This window comes from Dendroctonus ponderosae, unplaced genomic scaffold (genome assembly GCF_020466585.1).
Source record: "Dendroctonus ponderosae isolate FM_Combo_2020 unplaced genomic scaffold, Dpon_F_20191213v2 Dpon_F_20191213_1, whole genome shotgun sequence".
NCBI lineage: Eukaryota > Metazoa > Arthropoda > Insecta > Coleoptera > Curculionidae > Dendroctonus > Dendroctonus ponderosae.
The window spans coordinates 20404227-20428321 of record NW_026017110.1 but is presented as its reverse complement, the minus strand read 5'-3'; the positions used below and the strand labels follow the sequence as shown (position 1 = coordinate 20428321).

The following is a 24095-nucleotide window of genomic DNA, read 5'->3' as shown; positions in this document are numbered from 1 at the left end:
GCGAAGTAAAATTATTAATAAGTAAAACCTACGGGTATATCGCTTGACATAAATGCCTAAGAGGCCAAAGCAGTTTCTCTTGCTAATTGTGCAAAACCAAGTTTGGATATACCGGGTGTAACATTTACAGAATATTGGCAAATTTTTACTCTTGAATTTCAATCTCTTATTTTCAGCCTTCGCCAGTTGCTCCACATAGTCAAAAACATTAACAAATCAACAGTAGCTTTTTGATCTATGAAACAAAATAATATAGATGATCGAAATGCCAACATCATAAACAGATGATCTGAATTGACTTAAAACTTCTATTTAAAATACAGGTGAACTAAGTAAATTTACTAATGAATCACCCAGTTATATTATGAACATTTGAGGCAAAGAGCGACTTTAATCACGGCTCTCAAAAGTGATCCCAATATGGAATGTTTAATAAATTGTAAAGAGCCCTTGAAAAAGGGTGCCCCTGATTGAAACTGGACCCGACCGCGGTGCTTTTCGCCATAGAAACCATCTCAGTATCTTGATGCCCTTTTGCCTAATGCTTTATATTCGAATTTCATGATAGGTCGTTTGATAATAAGAGTTTCAACTTCAAACGTGTACAAAGTATAGTGTGGTAAAGTGATTCAGTCCGTGCAAATCACAAGTTTTGCAAAAACATTACCTGACCATGGAATTAATCCCGTGTCAAGGAAATGTCTTCATGTTTTCTTCAATTCCCGATAGTTGCAGAATTCGGTGTAAAAATGATGTTCGGAGAGCAAAATCGTATTAGAAAAACGTTAAATGGAATTGGAAAATCTCAAAAAACAAATTGAACAGTGATCAAATTTCAAATTGGGAAAAGTAGTTGAAAGTAGAAAACCTATTGGTGGTTTGGAATGTTATCTAAAAATAATTAATTAGTGTCTTGTTTTTAAGTTTTTGAAACACATTATAAATCTTCTTTATGCCTAATAAATATAATGAAAGGCGTAATATTTAGTGCCTCCGTTCTTACTGTCCCAAAGAGTTCCTGTCCTCCAGATATCCGTCTATTCGTGTATTGTACAAACTCATAGAAATATTATCATTAGCATAGAAAAATTAGTACAAAAATAATGCTCATTAAAAAAATAAGATCAAACAGAGATCTGGATAAATGTAAAATATAAATATAGGATCCAATTTACAAAAAACGTTTTTTGATATAATATTACAAAAATTGTGCTACTGCTTTATGTGTATATCAACAAAAGCAACATCTGAAATTCAAATTCCATCAGCATACAAGATCTTGTGCACTTGTGCATATGGAACTGCAAATAAATTTAAAAAATTGTAAATTTTTATAAATAAAAATAAATATAAACAAAATACCTAAACATTTATAGTGAGGAAAATTTAAAGAACTTTACAAAAATGTACAAATTTTTTATAGTAGTACGTAAGTAAAAGATGTGGATTTCGTTTTTATTGTTTGGTGTTAGTGCTTGTTAGCGGCAAATTCAAAACCAACAACACACCGTTTTGATATGTTGATCAATAAATATTTGCTATTACATACAGTTGCTTTTGTAGATTTTTTATTTCAAAAAATGATAAAATCATAATTTTTTGTAATAGAAATTTGTAAAATTCAAGCAAGTTTTGCAACTTCCGATAGCTTTTCTTTCGGTATTCCGCCTCAAAATATTTGTCCTAAAAATACAGTTTGATAAAAAGTGCTCTTATTTCCAAATAAAAAACGAACTATTCATCAAATTGAAATAGCTTTAGCTAAACAAATATAAATGTGTCATAAATCACTCTGTGTTTTAGTTTTTTACAAGTAGTAGTTTTGCCTCTGAATTAAGTCTCATTGTTTGAAAAAAACTAAATAAAATTAATTTTAAATGTTGGTAACATTTTATTTAGGTGTATGTATTTTTGTTCTACTTCAGATTTTAGCACAGCTTTAATTAAAGGAATATGAAGCAACACAATTATCTTCATTTAATAGATGTTAAACGAAAGCACTCTCTTAAAGTTCACATTTTTTTGTTGCTGGTTTCTTTGTTAACATTATTGAACCATCTCATTGAAATTGGTGGCAATTATCAAATGCATGTTGGATTGGACATGGAAATATGTAATCTGTAAAATTATTTTTCATGCATGGTGCGTGTTTTTTAATTCTTTCTCTTGTATAAAATTTATCACATTGGCAAAAAATTGCCTAAATTATGTTTTCTGTTCTTTCAATTTTATCTTTAACTTAAGGTTTTGTATAAGACATTTCGCTTCAAATTGTGTTTGCGGTTTTCAAGAACTCTTTCTCTGTTTAGCGATATTGATAGTGTGCTAATTGACCATTGAACCACTTTAAAATATTATTTAGTTGCAAATTTCAAAGTGCATCTTCAAAAGCAAACATCTTCGAAGAATAAATTGGAAATTAAAAGGCATGACGTCCATTTTGAATCGCCCTAGAGTATATAATTTACTCAAGTTTGATGGAATTTCTATTAACTTGTTGTAGGAGAGCATTTTTGCCATCAATTCAAAATTGCGCATTAATTTGCGTTCGCTTGCAGGGCCGTTGATGAAACTATATGTTCATATCATCATGTCCCATTTGCTCATTAAAACACATCTGTTGCACATTTCCAAAACAAATTAAATTTATCCGTTTAATTAAAATGTCACTAAAATAATAATAATATAAAGACATATTCCTTAATGTAATTTCACTGATGATGAATATTTGGAATACTTGACATTGAGCTTTCCCGATCTGTCCACTTCCGTGTAGATGGCGTCCATTGGGGTTGGTTTAGTTAAAGTAGACCACTCTTTGATCAGATCTTTCTTAATTCCAATCGATTCGCCCGCTCCATTGCTGGATAAATCCTGAATCCCATCCAGCATATCAGAAATCACTGGACCAGGCGACGAGGTGCTGTTTATTACCTGAGCTGCGCTGCGCATTTTTTCAAATAATGCGTACTTTCTGTCGTCCTGTGGTCGCAGAACTTCGTTCTTCTTGAGAGAGAAATAGACATGTTCTAACATGCCGTGGCTCCTTAGGAGGTAATCTCGTTGGGCTAGTCTTTTCAACCTGTCCTTTTCTTCAGCTTCTATTATCTGCTGTGGTAAGAAGGAATTTTTAGTGTTTGTGACACTGATGTGGAATGTTGGCGTTGAAAGCTTTCGAGGTTTGGGAATCGATTTAGTTGTCGAAGAACTTTGAGGAGTTGGTTCGTTCTTCACCACTGGTGAGACTCTTTTTGAAGCTTCGAGCTTCTGGCGTAGAACCATCTCACCTCGAAGTGCGTTTTGAGCTGCCTCTCGGGCTCTGCTGGACACTGTGTCACTGTACAAAGTAGTTTGGCCCTGGTCGAAGAATTTTCCATAAATATGGTCAGAATTTGAAGCAGGATATACCAGCCGAAACCCCCCTTTATTAGCAACTTCATTTTTGAAGTAATCTGCAAACGATCGTATATCGATACCTTGATATTCCTTATCTTTGCTCCCATGAAGTAGGCGTTCTCTGATCCGCTTTCGGTCTTCTCGCATAACTCTTTTCTTGTCACATTTATCTAAATTCATCATTGCAAACATATCGTACAGAAGACCTTCTTTAACTTCCGAGTCTAGGGGAGTATCCGTGTGAAAACTTGGGGAGTGATTTACTTCAAGTATCAAAGGGTTCATTTTTTTATCCAGCATTATATCGATCCCAAGTAACTCACAGCAAGCTGGAATAACATCATGATTGGGAAAGCAAGCAGCATAGCTGTGCTTCAAAACAGGATAGGCGCTAATAACTGTTTTAATTATAACATCGTCAATTTTATACCAAATTGCATTGGCATCGTACTTCAGCGATTTCAGATAGTTATGAAACCAGCTAAGTTTCCTTTTGCTTCCAGTCCCGTCAATATCCTGATTATATGTTCTGCTATGCTTATTTACGGCATAGTTAGTTAAGTGCATGAACACGTTGGTAATGTTGACTCCGTTAGGCTCTTTATATTGACTAGTCGCAAATCTGACAAGGCCTTCGTTATATATGTAAATCCTTAAAGGTTCACAGCTTGTTATGAGCGTATAAACTCGCAAGTCAAATTTATAGCCGTCGATAAGAAATGGTCTGGAAATATACACTTGACAAATTCCTCTGTCACACGGTCTAATGTCTTTAAGGGATTTGGTAATTATTATTCCTCTACCTTGGCTGCCAGCGTCGGGTTTAAGAATGAACGTTTTATTTCTCCGAATCTTCGAGTAAGTGATTGCATCTCCCAAGTCGGCAGGAAAGCACCAGGTCTTCGGAAAAAAGTTATAATCTCTCGGAAACATTCGCTGCATGCGGGTCAGATTTCTGGCCAGCAAATCTTTCCTACATATTTCCAGCATTCCTGGAAAATGGTTAATTTTCTGGAACCGTTTCATTTCCTTGCACCTTTCCACAGTTATTGACAAATCTGTCCAATAGAGATTCCAGTTCTCCCCATCGCAAACTTCTTTATAAGAGAATTTTTGTGCAGTTTTCCTAATTACCTCATATCGGCAATGTGTCAGACACACGGTTATTAATTTTTTCCTTTTTTTGGGGCTTTTATTGTCAACTCGTTTCTCGCCAGAAGGTGGTAGCTTGCTGATCACTGTTTGTGGTTTGACGGTCTTGATGTTTTCCACGTCCGAGGTCCAAGTCGAGCTGTCGCTTTGTTCGTGTATCGGTATACTGGTGTTTGAATCGCAAGCCATAAGGTTGATTGTATTGCTTAGTGGGTTTGGTACATTTTATAATTTCCCTTTTTGACAGTGCCAGGTCATGACAAGAATAAATTGAGGTAAGGCAAGAACGCATGGTGGAAGAACTTTCAGACTGTAAATCGTTCAGAAATAAAGCTATAAAATTGGATGGACATGAACAGGATATGAAACTGCAGCTTTTCTTTGAACGAGAGTATTAACTAAATCAAAAGAAATATTCAATTGATTAAAATTCTTATCCGAGAACTTTAAATCGACCATTTTCAATTGTTTTCTTCTGAACTGCGAATCTCAGAAATTGGACGAAAAAAGGCCAGCTTTTGAACCGAGTTTGGTAGCTTCCATAAAATATGCGCATGACTTAAGAGAAAATCCGGAACAAGATTTATTAATATCCGATATTTCCCGATATTACAAAAAAATGTATTTGTTTTGTTTATGTAGAAAGTTAAGGGCTGTCTAAAATTGTCAGACAAGAGAACAGAAATAATTTTTTGCGCAAAAACTGTGAATGCTACAAAGCTTTAGAAAGAGTGCAAAAATGTCAAAAATGGATCGTGCATATAGTAGCAACAAATAATTAGTTCTGGTAGTTTTTGACCAAAGATATTAAAAAATTCACCACCAACTACCCCAAAAGCGGATGGACTCGGTTAGTTCATACAAATATGAATGTTATATAAGAATAAATTTACATCGAATTTCATTAGATGCTCTCGTCATTCTCCCGATACTTCTTTCTCATTCTCCCGATAATTTTTTTGAAGAACTTTGACTATCAATAGCAGGGGTTTTTGTTTGAGCGAAATAATATCGCCGTACTTACTCTTTTGATCATCTGCTTTCTGTATTCTTTGTATATTGGGAAAGTGGTGAGAAGATACTTTGACTATCAGAAAAGTAATGAAAAGAAGAAAACGGTGCAATATGTTGTGAAGCATTGATGGGAAATCAGATGACCGATTGTTACCGGCTATCGATAGTTCCATTATTACTTCTTTTTGTTAATTGTTGGAAGTATTAATTCGAGCTCGGATTGTTTTGAGAGAATATGTATAAAAGCTTAATTCAATTTATTACTCCAGCATTAAAGATTTTTGAATTACTAGAGTTGCATCACTGATTCTTAGTGTGTTTAAATGACATTGCATACATTGCAGAACTTTCAAGATTTACAGACAGTCTCAAATAAAAAATGTACATTTCTTTTAAAGTTCTTTGATGTATTATTCGAACTTTACGCTGGTATTCAATGTGTATTGTACACACCTTGTATATGCTGGAGTATTGCAAAATGCAACAGATCAATCTGGAACAAATACTTTCATCTGTTATTAATATACGGGTTTCCATAAAAGATTTACATTTTTTGCTCTGTATTACGTCTTAAATAATAGAAGAACGCTTTGTTTCTGGAAACTCGACCAATTCGACAGGAATAAATTGAGAGTTAATTGCTTCATCAATGTTATTATTTATAATTAATTCAATTAAATATCCTATAATTATTTAAGCTTTTATAATTTGGGTAAAATTTGAACAAAATGTTTGTAAAAGGTTCCTTCGAGCCGGATTTGAACCAGCGACCTATGGATTTCAACTTCCTAAACAAACTACAGTCCACCGCTCTACCAACTGAGCTATCGAAGGTTGAAATACGCTATTTCCTTGGCCGTAGGTATGAATTCTGAAGAGTCCTAGAGACTTTTGGAAGAAATATTCTTTTATGAATGAAAACTAATAATAATTTGCAGTCTACTATTGTATAACAAGAAGAACATTTTTATTACTGTTCAGTAAAGCAGACACATTTGAAAAAAAGTACACTACTAGGTATTAACTATCTTAAATAAATAAAAAAGAAGTAGGTATTCACAAAAGTTTTACAACTCGCCACAACAAATTGAAGTTGTTCAAAATTACAAATAACCACAATTAAACGAATTATGCTGCAAGGATACAAAAAGGAAATATGAATCAAAAGTTAAAATAATACGAAGATAAACAGGACATCAAACACCAAGATGAACAAAACATGAACGAAAACAAAAACGCTCGTCTAGAAAATATCTGATGCTGATGCAAATCTGGGTTCTGGTCATTAAATATGATTGAAATTTGAATATGCAAATCAAATTTCTCGGCCATTGCAAAAAATCGATTTGGTACCTACAGACGGTTTACGATGGATGATTTGTAATAACCTATCTTAACCATTACATAGCATTTTCTTTTTTGTCAGTTTTTTCTCAAACACTCACAAACGTTTCAAAAAGCTTAAGCTAAATACTAATCTTACGAAGATCCAAAGCCAAATAGTCATGGATGATAAGCTGAAGTAATTTTGAAAATCATCTCAAATTGAGTTATCATTAATGTTTGTCGTCTAATCAAATACTATCTACAATATTGCACAGTGTATTGAATCTACTATCATTTGAATTTATTTATAATTACATTCTTAACATATGCGAAGAAGCAGCATCTTATCAATTACGTCCTAATTACATTGAAACTAAATTCTTTTCTGACCAGCAAAATGCACTAACATAGATACAACAACTGCAAACAAAAAGGTACAAACATTTTACTATTTGATTTAAATGTTGCAATATTACATGCAAATAATAAGAATTAGTTGCGAAAAATATACACATCAGATTTCTTTTAGAAAAGTGTTTATTTGTCATGCGAATTTTGGCTTCAAATAGTATTTAAAGGTTACTTTTTTATACTTGGTTAGTTGACTGAATATTTATCATTGTTCTGGATCGATATTGATTGTGAACAATTGTTTTTATTTCCTTGTATTTATGACACTTTTAATACTATGTATTTGCATCCAGTGTGCAACAGTTACTTAAGTATTACGATTATCTAGTGAGAAAATAGTTGTAAAACAATGCGAATATCTCTAAAACTCAGTTGCAGATGATTTGATTGTTAAAATCAGAAACGTTAAAAATCGACCAACTGTGAACCAACTACATATTAATAATGAAAATAACGGTTATGTGAACTGGTGACCGTTATTATTATTATTATGATTATTATGAAATTATGATTTTCTCGGTTACTTTTTCATACTGACACCGATGGTTTGACATTGAAACACCCTGTATGATCCCCGCCCTTGTGCAAATTCAACCCTCGCAACTGATCAATAAACCGACTGACCTTGAACTTGAAGCTGTGAATGCAGTGGGGTGCAGAGGGGGCGCAACCAGGGGCTACGGGATTTCGCCTGCAAGTTGCATTCGAATATCGCCCTAAATAACAATACGATGGGGCTGCGTGTGCATTGAGCGAAATCCCGAAATTATTCTACAAAGGGCTTTTAATCGGATATATCAAATCAAACGAAACGCATCAAAAACTTCCTAGTAGGGAACATTTATGGAGAAGTAGATGGGGTGATAGAAAACTAAAAAAATGTATGGTAAATGTAAAAGCAAGCAACTGAGATCACATGGAATTGAATTATCACTTATTATGAGCAGTAWYAYKWGCACTTATTGGAAAAGTAGAATAACTCGTAGTCTTACTTGTTATACTAGTAGTACACTCATCTACAGGAGGATTCAAAATTGGCGTAATTCCTTTTAGAGGGAGTGATAGAGGCTCCCTTGGGGAGTACGAGAAAAATATTGAAATTTTTTTTTTCGAAAATTTCCAGAAAATATTAACTTGGATCGAATTCCAACTTTGTTAATAAGCATTATTTTGAAATTGTTCCATGTTTAATTGGTAGCATATTGGAATACTTGAGCATTCAAAAAGAAAAATTACCATGTTTGCTTCAAATTAGGAAAATTTTTGATATCAAAAAAGTTCTCTTCTACAATTTTTTGACGAAAAGGCACAACGGCAATGATGGTTTTTGTCATTAACAGATAGTTACAGGTGGATAGCCCTTGTCAATAAGAACAATAATTTATCAAACTGCGACTTACTTTGAATTTCCTTTCACGAAATTGCGGATATGCGATTAGTTCAGGGGAAATGCTACATTAACATGGCAGAAGCTGAAAGAACTCACGCCAACAAAGGGCGAGGAGAGTGGTTCCAGGAAGATAGTGGACGGCAATAGATGTTCGGGTTCCAGGCACAGAAGAACAAGTATTGGACATAATCAAATCAGGGCCTTCCAGAGGCACCCAGAGCACAATAACTGACACTTTCCCAAGCACTAAATAAATACCGAGGAAGGGCTACGTTCCTACCACGTTTGCACGATACACACAGCACAAGGAGATACAAATGAAGCAGGTGTTAATTAACTGAATACGAGAAGCTGCTTGATAAGAGTAGATAATAAGGAGATTACACAGGCACTAGCTTGTTTGGAGTTAACCATTCAAATGTTTGGTGTTGTACGGTTTATTTTTAAACACCAATATTCGAGGTTATGAGAACAGGTTGACATTTCGTCAACAAATCTGGTTGACTTTACCGTTTATCCTTGTCTATCTTATTGTCAGTCTGTATAATTCCATGGTTACCGGAGTTTTAAATAATTACGAAGCAACAGGTATTTGCGCAATCTTAATTAGGCAGATTACCTCGAAAAACCTTGCTGCCGTATTTCTGATATAATTTTTTGCAAATTTTTCCGTTTTTAATAACAATTAAATTATTTTACTAATTTGTCTGTACTCTCTGTACTTCATTATTGAGGTGAACAAAAACAGTTTTCTTTGAATGGGGTACTTAGAGAACAACTTGAAAATTTACAAGGCAATCATGCAACATAAAAAGTTTTCCAGATCCACCCAGAAAAAAGTTTTTTATCGTATCATGGTTGAACCCAAAACCAAAATACTTATAGTTTGTACTCAATATGGTTTTCCATATTATCATACTTTCTCAGCTATGCAATTATTAACGTTTGAACGCACTCTATCTACATATTTTGTGTCCTCTTTATGTAAAAAGAAAATTTTGCTCTATGCTTCTAAGATAATAACATGAATTATTTAATGCAAAAAATTATGATCAATGTTATAGAAACAATGGTCTTATGATGACACATTATTACTTAATTGATATGATTGTTGAGAGTGTTCGAGAACTGGTTATGCTGGTAACTATGCAAAAGGTCATGTTTTAATTAGGAGATAATTTATTGATTCCGATACAAGAGCAATTGAACAAGTTGGCTTAAGGCTTGAGTATTCGGTCTGGGCTGTGATGAGAAAACGTAACGTTTTTTAGCTACCAAGCTTTTGGCAATTCATTTTTTTGTCTTTATCAGCGCTAGGAAAATTGCAATAGAGTTGGCAAGCTATGGAGTAATTGGAACGTATGAAACAGACAGATAAAAAGGTGCATGCATACTGGATACTTATTGTTCAATTTCGAAAGTCTAAAAACCATCTAAAATGTTTAATTGACATAAAACTGGCTCTATATTCTATGATTAAAATTAACAATTATTCAATATATTAAATTTACTATCATAAAACGGGCTAATGCGTGGTTTCTTTTGAATATTTCCCACGTTATTTGCAATGAGATCAGTCTGGAACTACACCAATTTGAATGTTCGTAAATTTTTCTCTGCTAGTTTTTAAGTTGGTTTAAATTATTATTTTTTTAGTATGGTGGCTCTGAAAAGTTTGAAATCTTGGTAGGTAGGTAAGTAATGGAAAGCTTTGTTCTGTTAAGGCCTGTATGATAAAGAAATATTAATAGTTCAAATGATAATTTGAAAATATAGTTTCTTCATTGGAAAAATGGAAAATATTATATTTATTTGAGCTTTCTTTATTCCAGGAATGAGGCTGTTCTTTATTTCTTCACGGGTAACTTTTTGCTGGACATATTCTACGGTTGTAGTTCTGAAGTTTTGATAAAGTGACCTTCAATATTTCAATTGTGCGTGGTACAAAGCTGATTTGCGTTGAAAATTAAAATACCCGAATATTGAATTAATAAATGAAGCAATAATGCTAAGTTGGAATTATAATAGTTTGCAGTTTTAAATAAGACAATTTACGGTATAATAGTGTGATATATTCAACGTATAAAAAGTCTAGAGTTACGGCACAATTGTTCTATGAATCCAGCCTAAATAATTCGATACTTTTGTATAAACGCCGTAATAATCTCTTTGGCCGCAACCTAAACCGAAGGAGACAATTCCTTCCACTCGCCACCTTGGCCTAGAACCAGGCGATGTGGCGTCAAAACGTTTCATTAGAGGAATTCCACTGTCACCTAAAATAAAAATATGCATAAATTCTTTATGCACATGAATCGCATCATGGAGATCGGGCAAATGTTCATCGCCAAAAGTAATTTTATTCCAACAAGGTTTCAACCACATTTAGGTAAAAAGGATGACTTATCGGTCGCCTTAATCATAAAGGTTCGGTTTAAAATACTTTGGCGTAACGACTCTGGTGTGAAATAAAAATTAGGCGAGACTTTGACTTTCACTTCAAACAATTTTTCTTTTTTATATATTTTTTAAAAACATGACAATTTTTCTTTTGTAAATTTCAACAAAGCTGATATTCACCAAAATGAACGTTTCACAGCCAAATTTTCCCTAACCTTGGAAGTTGATAAATTCTGATTGCATCACGAGATTTTGTTTCGGTTTGTAGTCTTATCTAGTAGTCTTATCTCCAGTTGTTTTTGGTTCGTTAATCTTTTGGTAAAAATTAAGTACCTCAGATGCATTTTCTACAGGGCGGCAAATAAAAAAATGCAAATTTTCGCATCAAAATCAAAAGTTCAAAGATATACTAACAGCTGGAAACAGTTTGAGAATTTGTCAGCGTGATCTCAGAAAATCAACTTATTAGTCTTGTAGCGCTAACTTTTCTGCTCTTCGTACGATTTTACAATTTTAAGCCCATGTTGAAGCTAAAACTTCATAGACGTTAAGATGGAAATTCGATATACATGGTTGAATTAAAAAATACCCAAATCAGAATTACCCCGAAATCTCTGATTCTTTAAATGAAGTAAACTTTCAAATATTTCGTTTAATCATGCCTGCCGGTATATTGATTTTTTCTTAAGTCGACTGCGAAGTTTTGGTGTCAACATGAGCTTTAGATTTTGCCAATCGGTTCAAAAGAAAAATATCTTAATGTGTATATATTGTGTTGAAACAAAAAAAAACGTTGTTTTTTTTTCAACAACAAAATTTGCATTTATTTATTTGCCACGCTGTAGAAAATTTAGTCGCAACACCATTTTTTTGCGAAAACGCGTACTAACCGAAAAAGAATTATATTAAATCACGCGTCCAGCATAAACAGAATCCGTCCCAGCCATTAAAATGTATCCCGTTCCAGATTTGGTCCAAATTTGTCAGTGTAACGTTTCCAAAAGGACTCTGATATAATTTTTGCCTCGGTTTAAAGTGCATTTACCAAAAATTTATATTTTAGTCTTGGTCAGTTTTAGCTTTAAGCCCACGATAAAAATAGACTATTTCAACTTCTGCTAAAGGAAGCTAAATTTTAATGTGCAATTTTCAGAATGGTTTTGTTTTATAAGGTTCATTTTAAAGACAGTTTCTCTCAAAATAGATAAATACTGTTAATAATGTATTATAAATTCTCACTGATAAATAATTAAATATTATAATAATTTACTTGGATAAATTTGTTGGCAAGCCATTATTTTGATATAAAGTTTCTTAAATACGACGCCCGTCGCGAAGGCAACTGTTCGTCCTGTAATCATAAGCAAATTTATGATTTCGACGCCACTGCAAGCAAGCCTGCCCGTGCGGTATCATCACATTTTATTTTTTCTATTAAACATACTAACTATTAACTTTTATAAACTTGAGGCGATCTTTAGCTTTTGCTGTTAATTAATTTGATGGATGCTTTGCACATCTAGGAACACTTGAGATTAAAACAACAACTTTGCATATAAAATAAAATCCAAATCAAAAAAGTGCTAGAGCAAATCGACATTTTTTGGCTTAGTTTTGTGTGGGCATTATTAAGAAAGTGCTAATTAATTTTTTTTTAAATCTTACCAGTGCATGAATCTTTTCCTCGTTCGCCACCAGCGCAAAATTGCCCTCTGCCTAATTGATAAGTTCGGGAAACGTCTCTGAATTTGTCGAACATGACTGAGCATTTAGACAATCCAACAATGGGAATATTCAATTTTTGCTTGATAGAGCTCCTCTTGTCGAAGTGTTGTAAACCCCATCCAGAAATCGTTAATCGCTCCCCAGAAATCAAATAATCGTCCGTGTTAGGCAAACAGATCGGTTTTATATGATCTAAAAGAATATTTGGAACTGCTAGAAATGTCCGGTAGTAGGACGATCGAATGACCTACTCGTAATCTTAACATCCTCATTTAAGCGTATCAGTGCGATGTCATGATATTTCTGATCCCTTGTATGACCTGGATGTGGATGAATTGATTCTATACCAACATTGATTGCGCGGTCAAAGCAGCGCATGCCTTTACTTGTAGGGCCACAGTTCTCCTCCTGATTGGCGTAATTCCACTCACCAAGTCGAACTCCAACACTACAAAGTTTTATTTTGTCATTAAATAAGAAAAATGGTTTGCTAATTTAATGCTTAATTTTATTTTTGTTTACCTTATAATTAGCTCTATTTTTCTTGCTCTTTAGTGTATGTATTTCTTCCATCTTCTATTCACCCCTATTTACATTATATTAAGTACCCAAGGAAAAACCAATATGAATCAATATGTGTTCGTTTTTTCTGTATGATCAAGAGAAAGTCAAGAGCTCGTTTATCAAATGTCAGAAGTAATTGATTATTATTTGTTTATAAAGCTGTATATATAAAACTTCGGTTTCCGCCTCCTGACAGACATTTGTTTGTTAAGTTCAGAATTGAGGGGCACTTTAGCTTTCACTTTTGCTGATGTACTCCTTAATTCCTCTAGTCTGCTAAGTTAAAAGATGGTCATGAGCCGAATGAGAAATTAATAAATTTTTCTTTTTTATCGTTTTTACAAAAGATCTAAACGTTTCTATTTTAACTAAATGATCAACGAAGATCATTACTTACAGTTCAGTTCTTCCTGATGGAATGCAGTGAGCAGCGGTTAAAACATATCGGGAGGAAATTAAAGATCCTCCACATAAGAAAAGCTTCTCTTCGTTATTTTCAGAGTGATATTCGAGCAAGGCTAACCAAGGAAAGTCGATAATTTCGGTGTCATCTCCTCCAAAAATTCGGTTTTTCAATGTGATGTTCTAAAAAGTTTAACTTATCTAACAGATTTATTGTACTAACTTCAACTTCATCAGCAGTAATATAGGTAGGTACTTACCAAGTTTGATGATCCTATTCCGGTTTCCTGATACTCGCTCTCATTGCCAATCTGACCGAATTTACCCGACGTGTCCACTATTTCTGTCTAAAATACATGGATCGTGAGTAAATCTTATTTTTTCATTATTTTAGCCTACCTCTATTCCACATTCCCTGCTGAGGTCATCGAAATTACGGCCAAGATTTTCGGAATCTTCAGTATCACTTCGAAAATTGTCATCAGATCCGCAGCACACGAAAACGGTTGTATTCTGGTTGCCGCATATCGACTCTCTTAAGAACTTTATCTTTCTCGCGTCTTTATTACGTTGAGGAATGGACAACAATCTCGAACAGTTGAAAATGGAGACGCATAGTCCACTTCCCCCATTTGGGGTCTGGCAGTTATTTGGTTGAGGCAATTTAATAGAATCTGTTGGCAAAAGAAATTGTTTAACTCTCTTAAATATTCCAGTTTTATATCCGACGCTAGTAAAACCATTCAGGCGTAGAGTTTTTACTCTTTTCAAAAAGGTGTGTAACAAATTTCAACAATATTCGTTTTGAAAAAGTCATAACATGAGTTCGCACATTTTGTGGACGGTTAAAAATGGGTGTGGGCATGCTTTTAAAGAGCACTTCAAGAAAACATCGAGCTAGAAAGGATCTAATGGAAAAATGAAAATGAGCCTAAAAATAAAAGATGGATTTGAAAAACTGTGGCGAGCGCTTGAGGTTTGAATTTCTCCAACTGAATATTTTTCTCGTAATTACAATAAATGCTACCTAGCACAATAATAGAGATGAAACCAATCAAATTAGCATTGTTAGCATTCTAGAATGACATTGGAAAGTAAAAAAGTAAATGTTGCTTTGAATACTTAACGCCCTGACCTATAAACCATGAACTTTGTTGTGATGAACTTTGTGTGACCTAACAGAATTACATGGATTTTTATATGTATGTTTAAAGAAACGTTTTATACGCAGTAATTAGAAAATACATTTTTATCCTGCATGAATGAAACATTAATAATTATTGATGGGAACATCTATACAAAGACATGCATATGTACAGGGTGTCTTGGCTCATTATCAAAAGAGCACTGAAATATTCTTTGGCTCAATTGAAGATTATGTGCCCTAGCTTTTATTAAAGAAAAATGGCCATCTCCTATGCTGTTGATGGTCAAAGATCCTCCAAAAAAATAACTTTTTACAAATATCGGGAGAATGAAAATCAATGATTCATTAAAATCCGAATCTCACTGTGAATTGATTGCTATGTAAAACTCATGTTTTGATAGAACAACCGAGCTCATCCGCTTTGGGCAAGTGAGGAATTCTTTGTCAGAAACTATGAGCGCTACAAGATTTCATAAAGAAAACCAAAATGTCAAATGAGAATTAGTGCATAAACTCAAAAAAAAAATTGATTCCAGCAACCAAATACAAAGTTCTGATAGTTTTTGTACCAAGACACTAAAGCTTTCTCACTTGCCTAAAGCGGATGAACTCGGTTGCTTTTTTTTCGAAGAACTTTAATCTTCCATAGCAGGGGAGCCAGCAATTTTTTCTTAGTAAAACTTATTTCAGATCGTCTTCTTTTGATCCAAAGAATATAGCAATACCGTTTTGATCTTTCTTCGCCTTTATTGAAATTCAAATCAGGAGGCTCTAGGTCCTAAATATATTTAACTTTCACATATAAGCCTTCGAAAATTGTTGTGTTGCCTTTTTGATTTAATACTTGTAAACTTGAGATAGGCGCAGAATGGAGCCATGAATGTGTAAAACATCAAAAGTTTTCCAGGAATAAAATCATTATAAACTTCTTTTAACTTTTTGACTGCCAGCTAGCTTTTAAATGAAACTCACCGGCTACACTGGCACTTTCATCTCTTTGCACAAGATTTTCAGTACGAACCAGGGTCTTTTTCTGAGCCACACTCGCTGCAGACAAGAAACGGCTCGGACTTGGAGTTAACTTGGCAGCTGATAACTGTACATGAAAATCATTCTGATCACAGCAAAACAGTCTGGAATTATCCAGGTCTATACCACATATCGATTTTGTAATGAATTCGGAAGGGGTACTTTCAATCAAATTGTGAATTTTTGGACAGTTTTTTGATTGGGTACAGAAGCCTTTGGTTCCATTGGGTGTTGTACAATGCAATTGATGTGCTAAAAGAGGTAAATATTTAAACAGTTGGAAAATCAAACAGTGAACAGCTTTGCGACAGTGTCTGCAAAATTAGCTAAATAAATTGTTAAAACTAGTCAGAATTTAGTATCTACTTAACTACTACAATAAAACATACATTTTCATTAGTACCATAGATGAAGACAAGTAGTATTTTGAATAGCACTTTGGTTAAAGTCGTTATCGTGTTTTTTAAATATAGGTACTTACGTGGGCAAGCATTTATATGGTTATAAATAAACAAGCTAGCCACTAAACTCACTATAAGCCACATTACAATTTGTGTTATTTACATTTTATGTACAATGTCGCAGTACACAGGAGTATAGTAAAATTGCTTCTAGAGTGTGAATGCATGAACAGTGTCTGGACAGGCGGGATTTGAAGATAATGCCAATGTTTAATTCGAAATGTTAATGGCTACTTCAGATTATTGAGTTCAAAGAAGTAGAAGCTTTGTCACCTTGCAAGTAAATAAAACTATATTAAATTTGAACACCCCACTTCCTTTATTTTAAGTCATAACTGACCAGAAAGTTTGTAAATGTCATTAAATTTACATTTGCGCTTGTCGGCACTGTAAAATTTTGCTATTTTTAGATTTCAAAAGTTGTTTAAAAACTTTATTAAAAAAATTACGTACTTTGAAAACGTTAAAACCGTTTTCCCCTAATGTTTCTAGTTGTTAAACATTTAACTATACAGTAGTGTTCTTGACACGATTGAAAAAATTGAAGATGTTCAATATTGGTTTGTAATTCGTTTAGGCCGCAGTACGTGTCTTAATCATGTGTAATTCCAAATGAAAAACGAATGCTAGATATAGATGAAATATGGTTCAACAATGTAGCTTTTCTTATCGTTGATATTTTGAGTCAAATGCAGATGTGGGAAAATGCGCACTTTTCTAAACAAGGGCACCATCACGCCATGCATACGACAWATAACTACCATTATTTGCGGTGCCACTGTTGGAAGAAGAATTAAATTAGCTTCTTTCCTAAAATTAAAAATTCGAAACTAATTTGATACTTTTACTTGATTTAATAACGTTCAACATTTTTCCTCTCTTTAAGTCATCCAGGGTGTGTTGATGGGTTTGTTGCTTATGTATAATATAGTTAGTTATATTTGTGCAAAATGGTATATTTTGTAATCCATGAAGAATTTACCRTTCAAGAGATTGCTGAGCACACAATATTTCCGTGGAATATTAAGTGATTGTTCATAATTGTTCAAATTGTCATTTTAACCATTAGTCTGGGTATCATCAAGAAATCTTATTTTTTAATATGGCATAATGGCACTTTAATGTTAAACTAATGTGGTAAATGATAAAACCTGAAAGGATTTATTCTTAAATGAACATTGTATTCCAGCAATGCGAAATCGTTTGCTAGCTTGAAATATTCTGGTCTTTCCAAGGTTTTTATTGATAAATAACAACGCGATTTTGCTGAATTGGTTCTTAAGATGTAAATCCTTAGAGTGTTGTCAATTCAACAAAAGTATTTCACCACATTAGTTGGCCAATCAGACTGACTTCGATCTCAAAAGGGCGTACTTTTTATCAAATTTTATTTGATTGAATTTCAATTGTTAGGGCTCGAAGAGGTTTGAAATAGCAGGTCAAAGATGAGTTCACTTACCTTGATGCATACTGATTAGCAAAAATAAACATGTTTAAGCATAAAGCCTCATTTTGCCATCCCATACGAATTTCTATTTTAAACTATTCGGAAAAGTTTATAACTCGAAGATTTTCCGCGAAGAAAAGGTGGTTTTTTCAGGAGGTTTTAAAATCGATTGAAACACTATTACATTCAAAAAGGTTTTTCCATCTTTACATTTTTTTCCTTGAATATGTGTTTTCCATACACTTTTTTATGACAGTACTTATGACTAAATAGTTCCGTTAAATATGAAATACTTGTTTTATAGCCAAAATTAATTGATTGCTCATCTGTAGAATAAAAACGCTGGAGGGTACTCGAAGCATTCAACGATGCTAACTAAACTCTTGCTCGATGAAAATCAAAGTTGTTATCAGAGTATCTGATAAATTACAGATGTTAATATTTTTTTGCAATTGAAAGACATTCTTTTTAATAGCTACGGTGATCGAAGTTCCATAGAAAGATCTGTCTTGAATTCACACGCCAATAAAACCATCATAATCAAATTGCATTTGAAACCCTGCACGAAAAAGTTGATGGTAAATTTTTCAAAGTATATCAAGCAAATTTGAATGAAACATTAAAGTCCATAACTATTAATGTGGCATTTACAAATTTCATGTTTTTTTTTAATAAACACAAAATTATGTTTTAATTGTGAGACTTGGTGCTGTTTTTCACATTTAGTCACTTTTTTCACATTCAACTGGGATTTGGCATATGTTTATGTTTCCAACCTTTGAACGAAAACATACAATTGGGATTTACCAAATTACTTTATTAGTCTAAATTGTTAAAATTAACATTCAGTTCATTCCTTAAAATTGGTGGCTGTTCCGCAACAAATCATCGGAAATTCTCCATCTTTCCTCTGCTTGCATTCCGACGCTCGGAGGAACTGTTTCTGCTTATCCGACAATTTGTTGGCCCCATTTTCTAGTAACTTCTTAAATAATTCGCACTCCAAAAATGGAACGCAAGTGCCCTTTTCTCCATTTGGCGACTTACATATCGCAGGCCGGCGTTCTGAATCAATTGAAGAAATAAGTGAAAAAAATATTTTAAGTCAAAAACCGAGACAAATGTTGCAATTTTCTTCTGTGCGATCAACCAGTTCTTGTTTGGTGCACTTTTCTATTAAAATTAGTATATCAATCCACAAATCAAGTCAAAATGGATCTTTATTCACGGATGATAAATCTAATCCAGAATCCTGCATGCTTAAGAGAATTTTTCCATGTTGTTATTGTTTACATTAATAATCAATATTCATTAGACAAGCAACTTATGCATTAGCACTGATTTGCTAAAAGACGTTTAGTTTCGCTTACCATTTTCTTCGATTTGACCTAAAGTTGACGCTAAAAGGAGAATTATTCCGAAAGCAACAGAGGGAATCATCGCTTTGAATTCGCACAGCGTACTAAATCTCTTCAACTTTAAAGAAGAAACCAGAAAAGCTAGTTTACAGATTGTATTTACTGGTTGGATGTTTTCTTTGGGTATACAATTGAACGCTAACTGCTGCGAGTGGGATTTTCCCTCAATTAAATTGAAAAATCACTAGGGTTCGTTCATTCGCTAACTACGTTCGGAAATGCTTTATTATTAATAGTCACCGATTATTCAGCAATTACAACCTTTGTTCCGTGATTCCTGGAAGCGAACAGTCTTTGCTTATAAAGCAATTTAGAGCTTTACGTATTGGCGTAATTGGCATTTGAAAATGTAAAGTGCAAATCTATGCAATTAGTAATTTCAGAAGCTAGTAATTATTGGGTTCGGTCATACACATAACTCAGATTTTACTTCAATGTATTTACTAGTATTCACTCGTATTTATTTTTGCTATTGAAACTAAATTATATTATTTTTTCACATTTTAACAAATGCTCTTTCCAATATTTTTTCCTATTTGATGTAGTTTAGTTCATCACTATCGTAAGGATAAATAGTGTCGACCACATCAACTAGTCGAAAAGGTGCGTCCACAATAAAAATTACTGTTTTTCATATAAACATATTTATACATCATTGGGAATTACAGTTATCTGTATGGGGAAACTTAATCGCTGCGGTCAGGCTTTGCTGAGAATACTCATCTACTCAATTAGATGCAGTTAATTTATTTGAAAATCATTCATACATATTAATATACTTTAAAGTGACTTGCTATTTGACTAGGAAGTTGCGTAAAAAAATTCTGAATTAACGAAATATATTTTCATTCAGAAAATTTGAATAAATAAATAAATAAATTGCATGTTGGCCAGTATTGAAGACCAGTACTTTTTACAAATTTGTGTTTGCGTACTGCTTTAAGGTACGCAACTGTACAGTATGCTTGATTGACATTTACTGATTCCATCAAATTATAGTATCTATAAATAATTCCATCAAATTACGTTGCTCGCAATGGTGATATTCAAATATCTACAGTTGCTGCGCGAAGGTTGAAATCAACTGGACGAAAACTTTCGCGTTAAAACATTAGCCACTTTTAATAATTAATAGGGCAAGAAAACAGTAATTTTCCAAAACCCGGCAAATATCGCAAATTACGTGTTATATGTTTTTCTTAAGGTTGCGCTTTACAACAGATTTTTGATGGAAGATACTTGAAACGTTTGCTCTTAGAGTGAGTGGTAAATATCTAATATTTCATTCATATTATATACGCAATATTTTCTAACTAATGTATAAAACTAACTATGGCTCTAGAGACATGACGAAAAAGGCGCCTTCATGTATGAGCCGATTATCCAAGTTTGCAAAACCAGATAAAACTGAAAATCACGTTAAAATTTTATCTTTTTTGTGGAACCTGCTTATATTTCCCAACTAACATTTTCTATGTAAATGTGTAATCCTCTATCCAGTGGTATGAACATTAGCGCATAGAAGGTTGGGTCATAGTAAAAATTATGGTTGAAGCTTGGTGTGATTTCAAACTTCTCTTCTTGTATTGTTTTAAAACTGTCTCTGTTTTCTTAGTTCTTTCACTTCTTCAGCCACTGATCACAAAACGAGGTAGCTCTAATAGCTCTAATAGTTCCCCAGATGCAATGATTCAAAGTAACCCAATTTTTGAACCATTTGCCCAAGTTTTCCAAAACTGTGTGAAACTAAAACTTACGTCGACATTTCATATTTACGTAAAAATTTACCATTTTTGTTACCGAGATTTTACTCGATAAAGGTGTTCTCAATTCTCTATTCAGTGATAAGAAACGGGTGCTTTGGATCAACTTGTTCCTGAGATGTGAGGAAAAAGGTGGAGTTTTGGTTCAAACAAAATTTTCTTCTGAAAACTGACACTTTTTTTAACTACTGATTGGGCCTTTTAATTTCCTTTTTAGCTATAGAAAAAATAGTATTCTGGCTCGAGTGTTTCTTGAGTTACGACAGAAAAATTGGTACCATGCTTGATCCAATTGCCCAAATTTGACAAAACAATTTATCACTTAGTACCGAGTCTTTTAATTTGGTGTTCAGTAATAAGGAAACCAGTGCTGTAGTTCAAAACGTTCTTACCAAAAAGTCAGCGCCATGTTTGAGCTGATGACGAAAACTACGTAAAAATAAAAATAATGTTCAAAGTTAGTTTTTTTGTGAAAACTGCTCATGTTTCACACGATTTTTGACTTCGTTTCTATTCAATGGTTTACAAATGTGTTAGACTATGCGCAACTTATTTACTACATTCACTGTCCTAGTTTTTGTTTGTAGTTATTTTATGCGAGCTTTGAAAAATCGAGACTCTGATTGCGACTTAAGTCAAAATAAGTTTATTACACACCATTGCAATATCATCGGCATGGTTTTTTTAAAACTCCATCATGTAGACAAATAACTTAATGACAGAAATGTTTACTATACAATAAATATTAGTTACATAAAACATTAAAGATAATTGTGGAATCGTAATCAACAAAACTATTTCAGCTTATCAGTTTAACGAATGTACTCCTTTGTCCGAATTCCGGTTATTCTTAATCATTTCCATTCTATGTCCGTAGAATTATCCTGATGTTATACGTATACTAATAATTCATGTGAATTGTTTGCTTCGATTTCCTATTTGCTATTCACAGCAATCTTATGCGCGAACAGTTTTATGAATCCAAGCCACATAAGGAGCAACTCTTGTATATATTCCGGGTAATCCTTTAGTTCCACACTGGATGGCTCCAAACGATACAATGCCTTCAATCATCCACCTTGAATCGCCAGTTAATAATGTTCTCATCAAAGGACCTCCACTGTCACCTAAAAATCAGACGTTTTACCAGTTCTTCAGCAGTGGGGTCTGAAAAAAATTACCCGTGCAGGAATCTTTGCCCTCTTCACCTCCAGCACATATCTGGTGAATCTCGATCAGGTTGATACCTTCTTTGGAGAAAATTTGCGAGCAATTGGAAAAATCGCTTACAGGAACGGCTAGTTTCAGTTTCAAGTTGCTGTTTCTTCCGTGTTCCGTGCGGCCCCATCCGGCAACTGTTAATCGTTCACCATTTCTTGATTTTTCGTTTGGTTCAGGTAGGCAAATAGGTTGGATAAAATCTAAAAGAAAATAATTTCAAAATGAATTACATGTAAGCACAAATCAAAGTCAATTTCTTTGGCTACGCTAACTTGAAATGCAAATTAATTTATTTTAATTGCTTGTAGGTACCTGAATAAGAAATATCTTTATCCAGTCTGATCAAAGCAATGTCGTTTTCTCGGTTAGGTTTGCCTGCATAAGCCGGATGCGGAATGATTTCGTCAATTCCTACATTGACTTCTGGTTCGTTACAAATGCGAAAACCTGCATCGACAAAACAGTCCTGACCCGGACTGCTTAAGTCATATTCCCCCAGACGAATGTTAATTCTGAAAATAGCAAAAGTTAGACTCGGCGTAATAATTGTCTCACAATCTAATATACCGACTTTTTTAGTTCAGAGTATTCATATTTTTCTGTTTGTATCAGTTCTTTAGCATGAAGGACTTACGGCTGACCACCTTTCCTGGGGTTATCTTTAACTACGCAATGAGCCGCAGTTAGAATGTATCTCGAACTTATCAATGACCCCGCACAAGCAACCTTTTTATGGCCATTTGGATACAGATATTCGATCAGAGCCATCCAAGGAAATTCATCCAAGTTGGTTTTTTCTCCATTAAAAATCCTATTTTGCGACTAAAAAGAAACAGCGTCATTGTTTAAAGCCAACTTTTTGGTCACTGATATAAATTATAATGGTTAAGCTGACTGAAAACGTCTTCAAGTTGAAACTTTGCACATTTTCCATGTATGGTATCGGATTATCATTAGTGTGACCTTTTAAACATTTACAATAATAACTATAAATTAGTATGAAAACAATACATTTATATCTGTTAGTCATTAACTGTTTAATATTTGCATATAATGTTCCCTACATGAATTAATTACCTGCCATCCACATTCATTTCGACTTGGAATAGAGCGATGGGGTATGAAAGTGTTATCTTGGTGGCTTGATTGTTCAGATTTTGATCCACAGCAAACATACGGAAATCCGTCTGAACTAAAACCGCATCTGAAACATGAAGGTTTTTTCGTGGAAAGATTTTGATAAAATAATAAAACTAGAGATTTTTTTCACCAACATTTTAATGGTTTTCTATGCTCGTCAATGGCACAATGTTTCAATTAGCCTCTTGATCTTGTTGTAATTATTATCAGCTTCTGTCGTACCAAAACTCATGATCTGACGAAATTTTTACTAAATTTTATAGTTTGATGTAGGATTTACATATTACCTTGGTTTTTTTTATTAAACACTATTGGCTTGATAACGTAAGTATACCTCGTTCAGGGTGCTCAAATAAAAAAATCGAGCATCAGCAGCAAATGGAAAATGCACATTTTAAAATAATATACAGAGTGTTCCGTAATAGTGTTAAAATATTTTAATAGCGTGTTCTGCGAGTCATTTTAGAAGAGGGTCGTCCTGAGAATTTTTTTGATTTGAGGTTTTGTTGTTGAGATATTTGATTTCCAAAATGGCGGTGAATACTAGTTTTTGCTGTTTTTCTTTAAAACGGTCTAATATGGAAACTTCAATTTTGGTATGCATTATAAGCTAATTTAGTGTCATTTTATGATAGTATTTCGTGGTTCAATTTGCTTTTATACAGGGTAGAAGTGCGGAACCCTTACTT

The 24095-nt window shown here is 33.6% G+C and overlaps 3 protein-coding genes, 1 long non-coding RNA gene and 1 other non-coding gene across 6 annotated transcripts in view; 1 reads left to right on the top strand and 4 right to left on the bottom strand.

The window, feature by feature from the left end:
* Positions 1-2640: 2640 nt before the first annotated feature.
* On the bottom strand, positions 2641-4834 carry LOC109533434 (tubulin polyglutamylase TTLL6). The gene has a single exon (XM_019898755.2). It carries the CDS (start codon positions 4735-4737, stop codon positions 2701-2703), a length of 2037 nt encoding a protein of 678 aa, XP_019754314.2. The 5' UTR covers positions 4738-4834; the 3' UTR covers positions 2641-2700.
* Positions 4835-6305: 1471 nt separating this feature from the next.
* Positions 6306-6396, bottom strand: Trnay-gua. The gene is given in 2 exon segments: positions 6306-6341; positions 6360-6396. It is a non-coding gene; the product is annotated as a tRNA-Tyr (tRNA).
* A 4343-nt stretch (positions 6397-10739) lies between these two features.
* On the bottom strand, positions 10740-16629 carry LOC109533432 (phenoloxidase-activating factor 1). The gene is made up of 8 exons (XM_048661252.1): positions 16438-16629; positions 15900-16208; positions 14180-14454; positions 14041-14127; positions 13776-13963; positions 13066-13262; positions 12755-13006; positions 10740-10965 (listed from the first exon to the last, which is right to left on the bottom strand). Exons 1-8 carry the CDS (start codon positions 16499-16501, stop codon positions 10787-10789), a joined length of 1551 nt encoding a protein of 516 aa, XP_048517209.1. The 5' UTR covers positions 16502-16629; the 3' UTR covers positions 10740-10786.
* The window catches only part of LOC125502600, a 10358-nt gene continuing 2875 nt past the window's right edge, over positions 16613-24095 (top strand). Inside the window, exon 1 of one of the 2 annotated variants that reach the window (XR_007280369.1) lies at positions 16613-16697. This is a non-coding gene — a long non-coding RNA (uncharacterized LOC125502600). Of the gene's footprint in view, positions 16698-19677; positions 19886-24095 lie in introns of those variants that run through there. The other variant, XR_007280368.1, reaches the window with a different exon arrangement.
* The window catches only part of LOC109533182 (phenoloxidase-activating factor 3-like), a 4608-nt gene continuing 2181 nt past the window's right edge, over positions 21669-24095 (bottom strand). The window contains exons 3-7 of the mRNA XM_048661253.1: positions 23344-23470; positions 22901-23088; positions 22579-22778; positions 22227-22466; positions 21669-22172 (exon numbers count right to left, since the gene is read on the bottom strand). Coding sequence (XP_048517210.1) covers positions 22003-22172; positions 22227-22466; positions 22579-22778; positions 22901-23088; positions 23344-23470 — 925 coding nt within the window. The 3' untranslated portion in view covers positions 21669-22002. The remainder of the gene's footprint in view (positions 22173-22226; positions 22467-22578; positions 22779-22900; positions 23089-23343; positions 23471-24095) is intronic.

Excerpts from the sequence above, each read along its gene's own strand:
- LOC109533434 (XM_019898755.2), bottom strand. The coding sequence starts at position 4,737 with ATGGCTTGCGATTCAAACACCAGTATACCGATACACGAACAAAGCGAC.
- LOC109533432 (XM_048661252.1), bottom strand. The coding sequence starts at position 16,501 with ATGTGGCTTATAGTGAGTTTAGTGGCTAGCTTGTTTATTTATAACCAT. Across the intron at positions 16,209-16,437 it reads CCATATAAATGCTTGCCCAC|CACATCAATTGCATTGTACA; the intron begins GTAAGTACCTAT and ends TACCTCTTTTAG. Across the intron at positions 14,128-14,179 it reads GCAGGGAATGTGGAATAGAG|ACAGAAATAGTGGACACGTC; the intron begins GTAGGCTAAAAT and ends CATGTATTTTAG.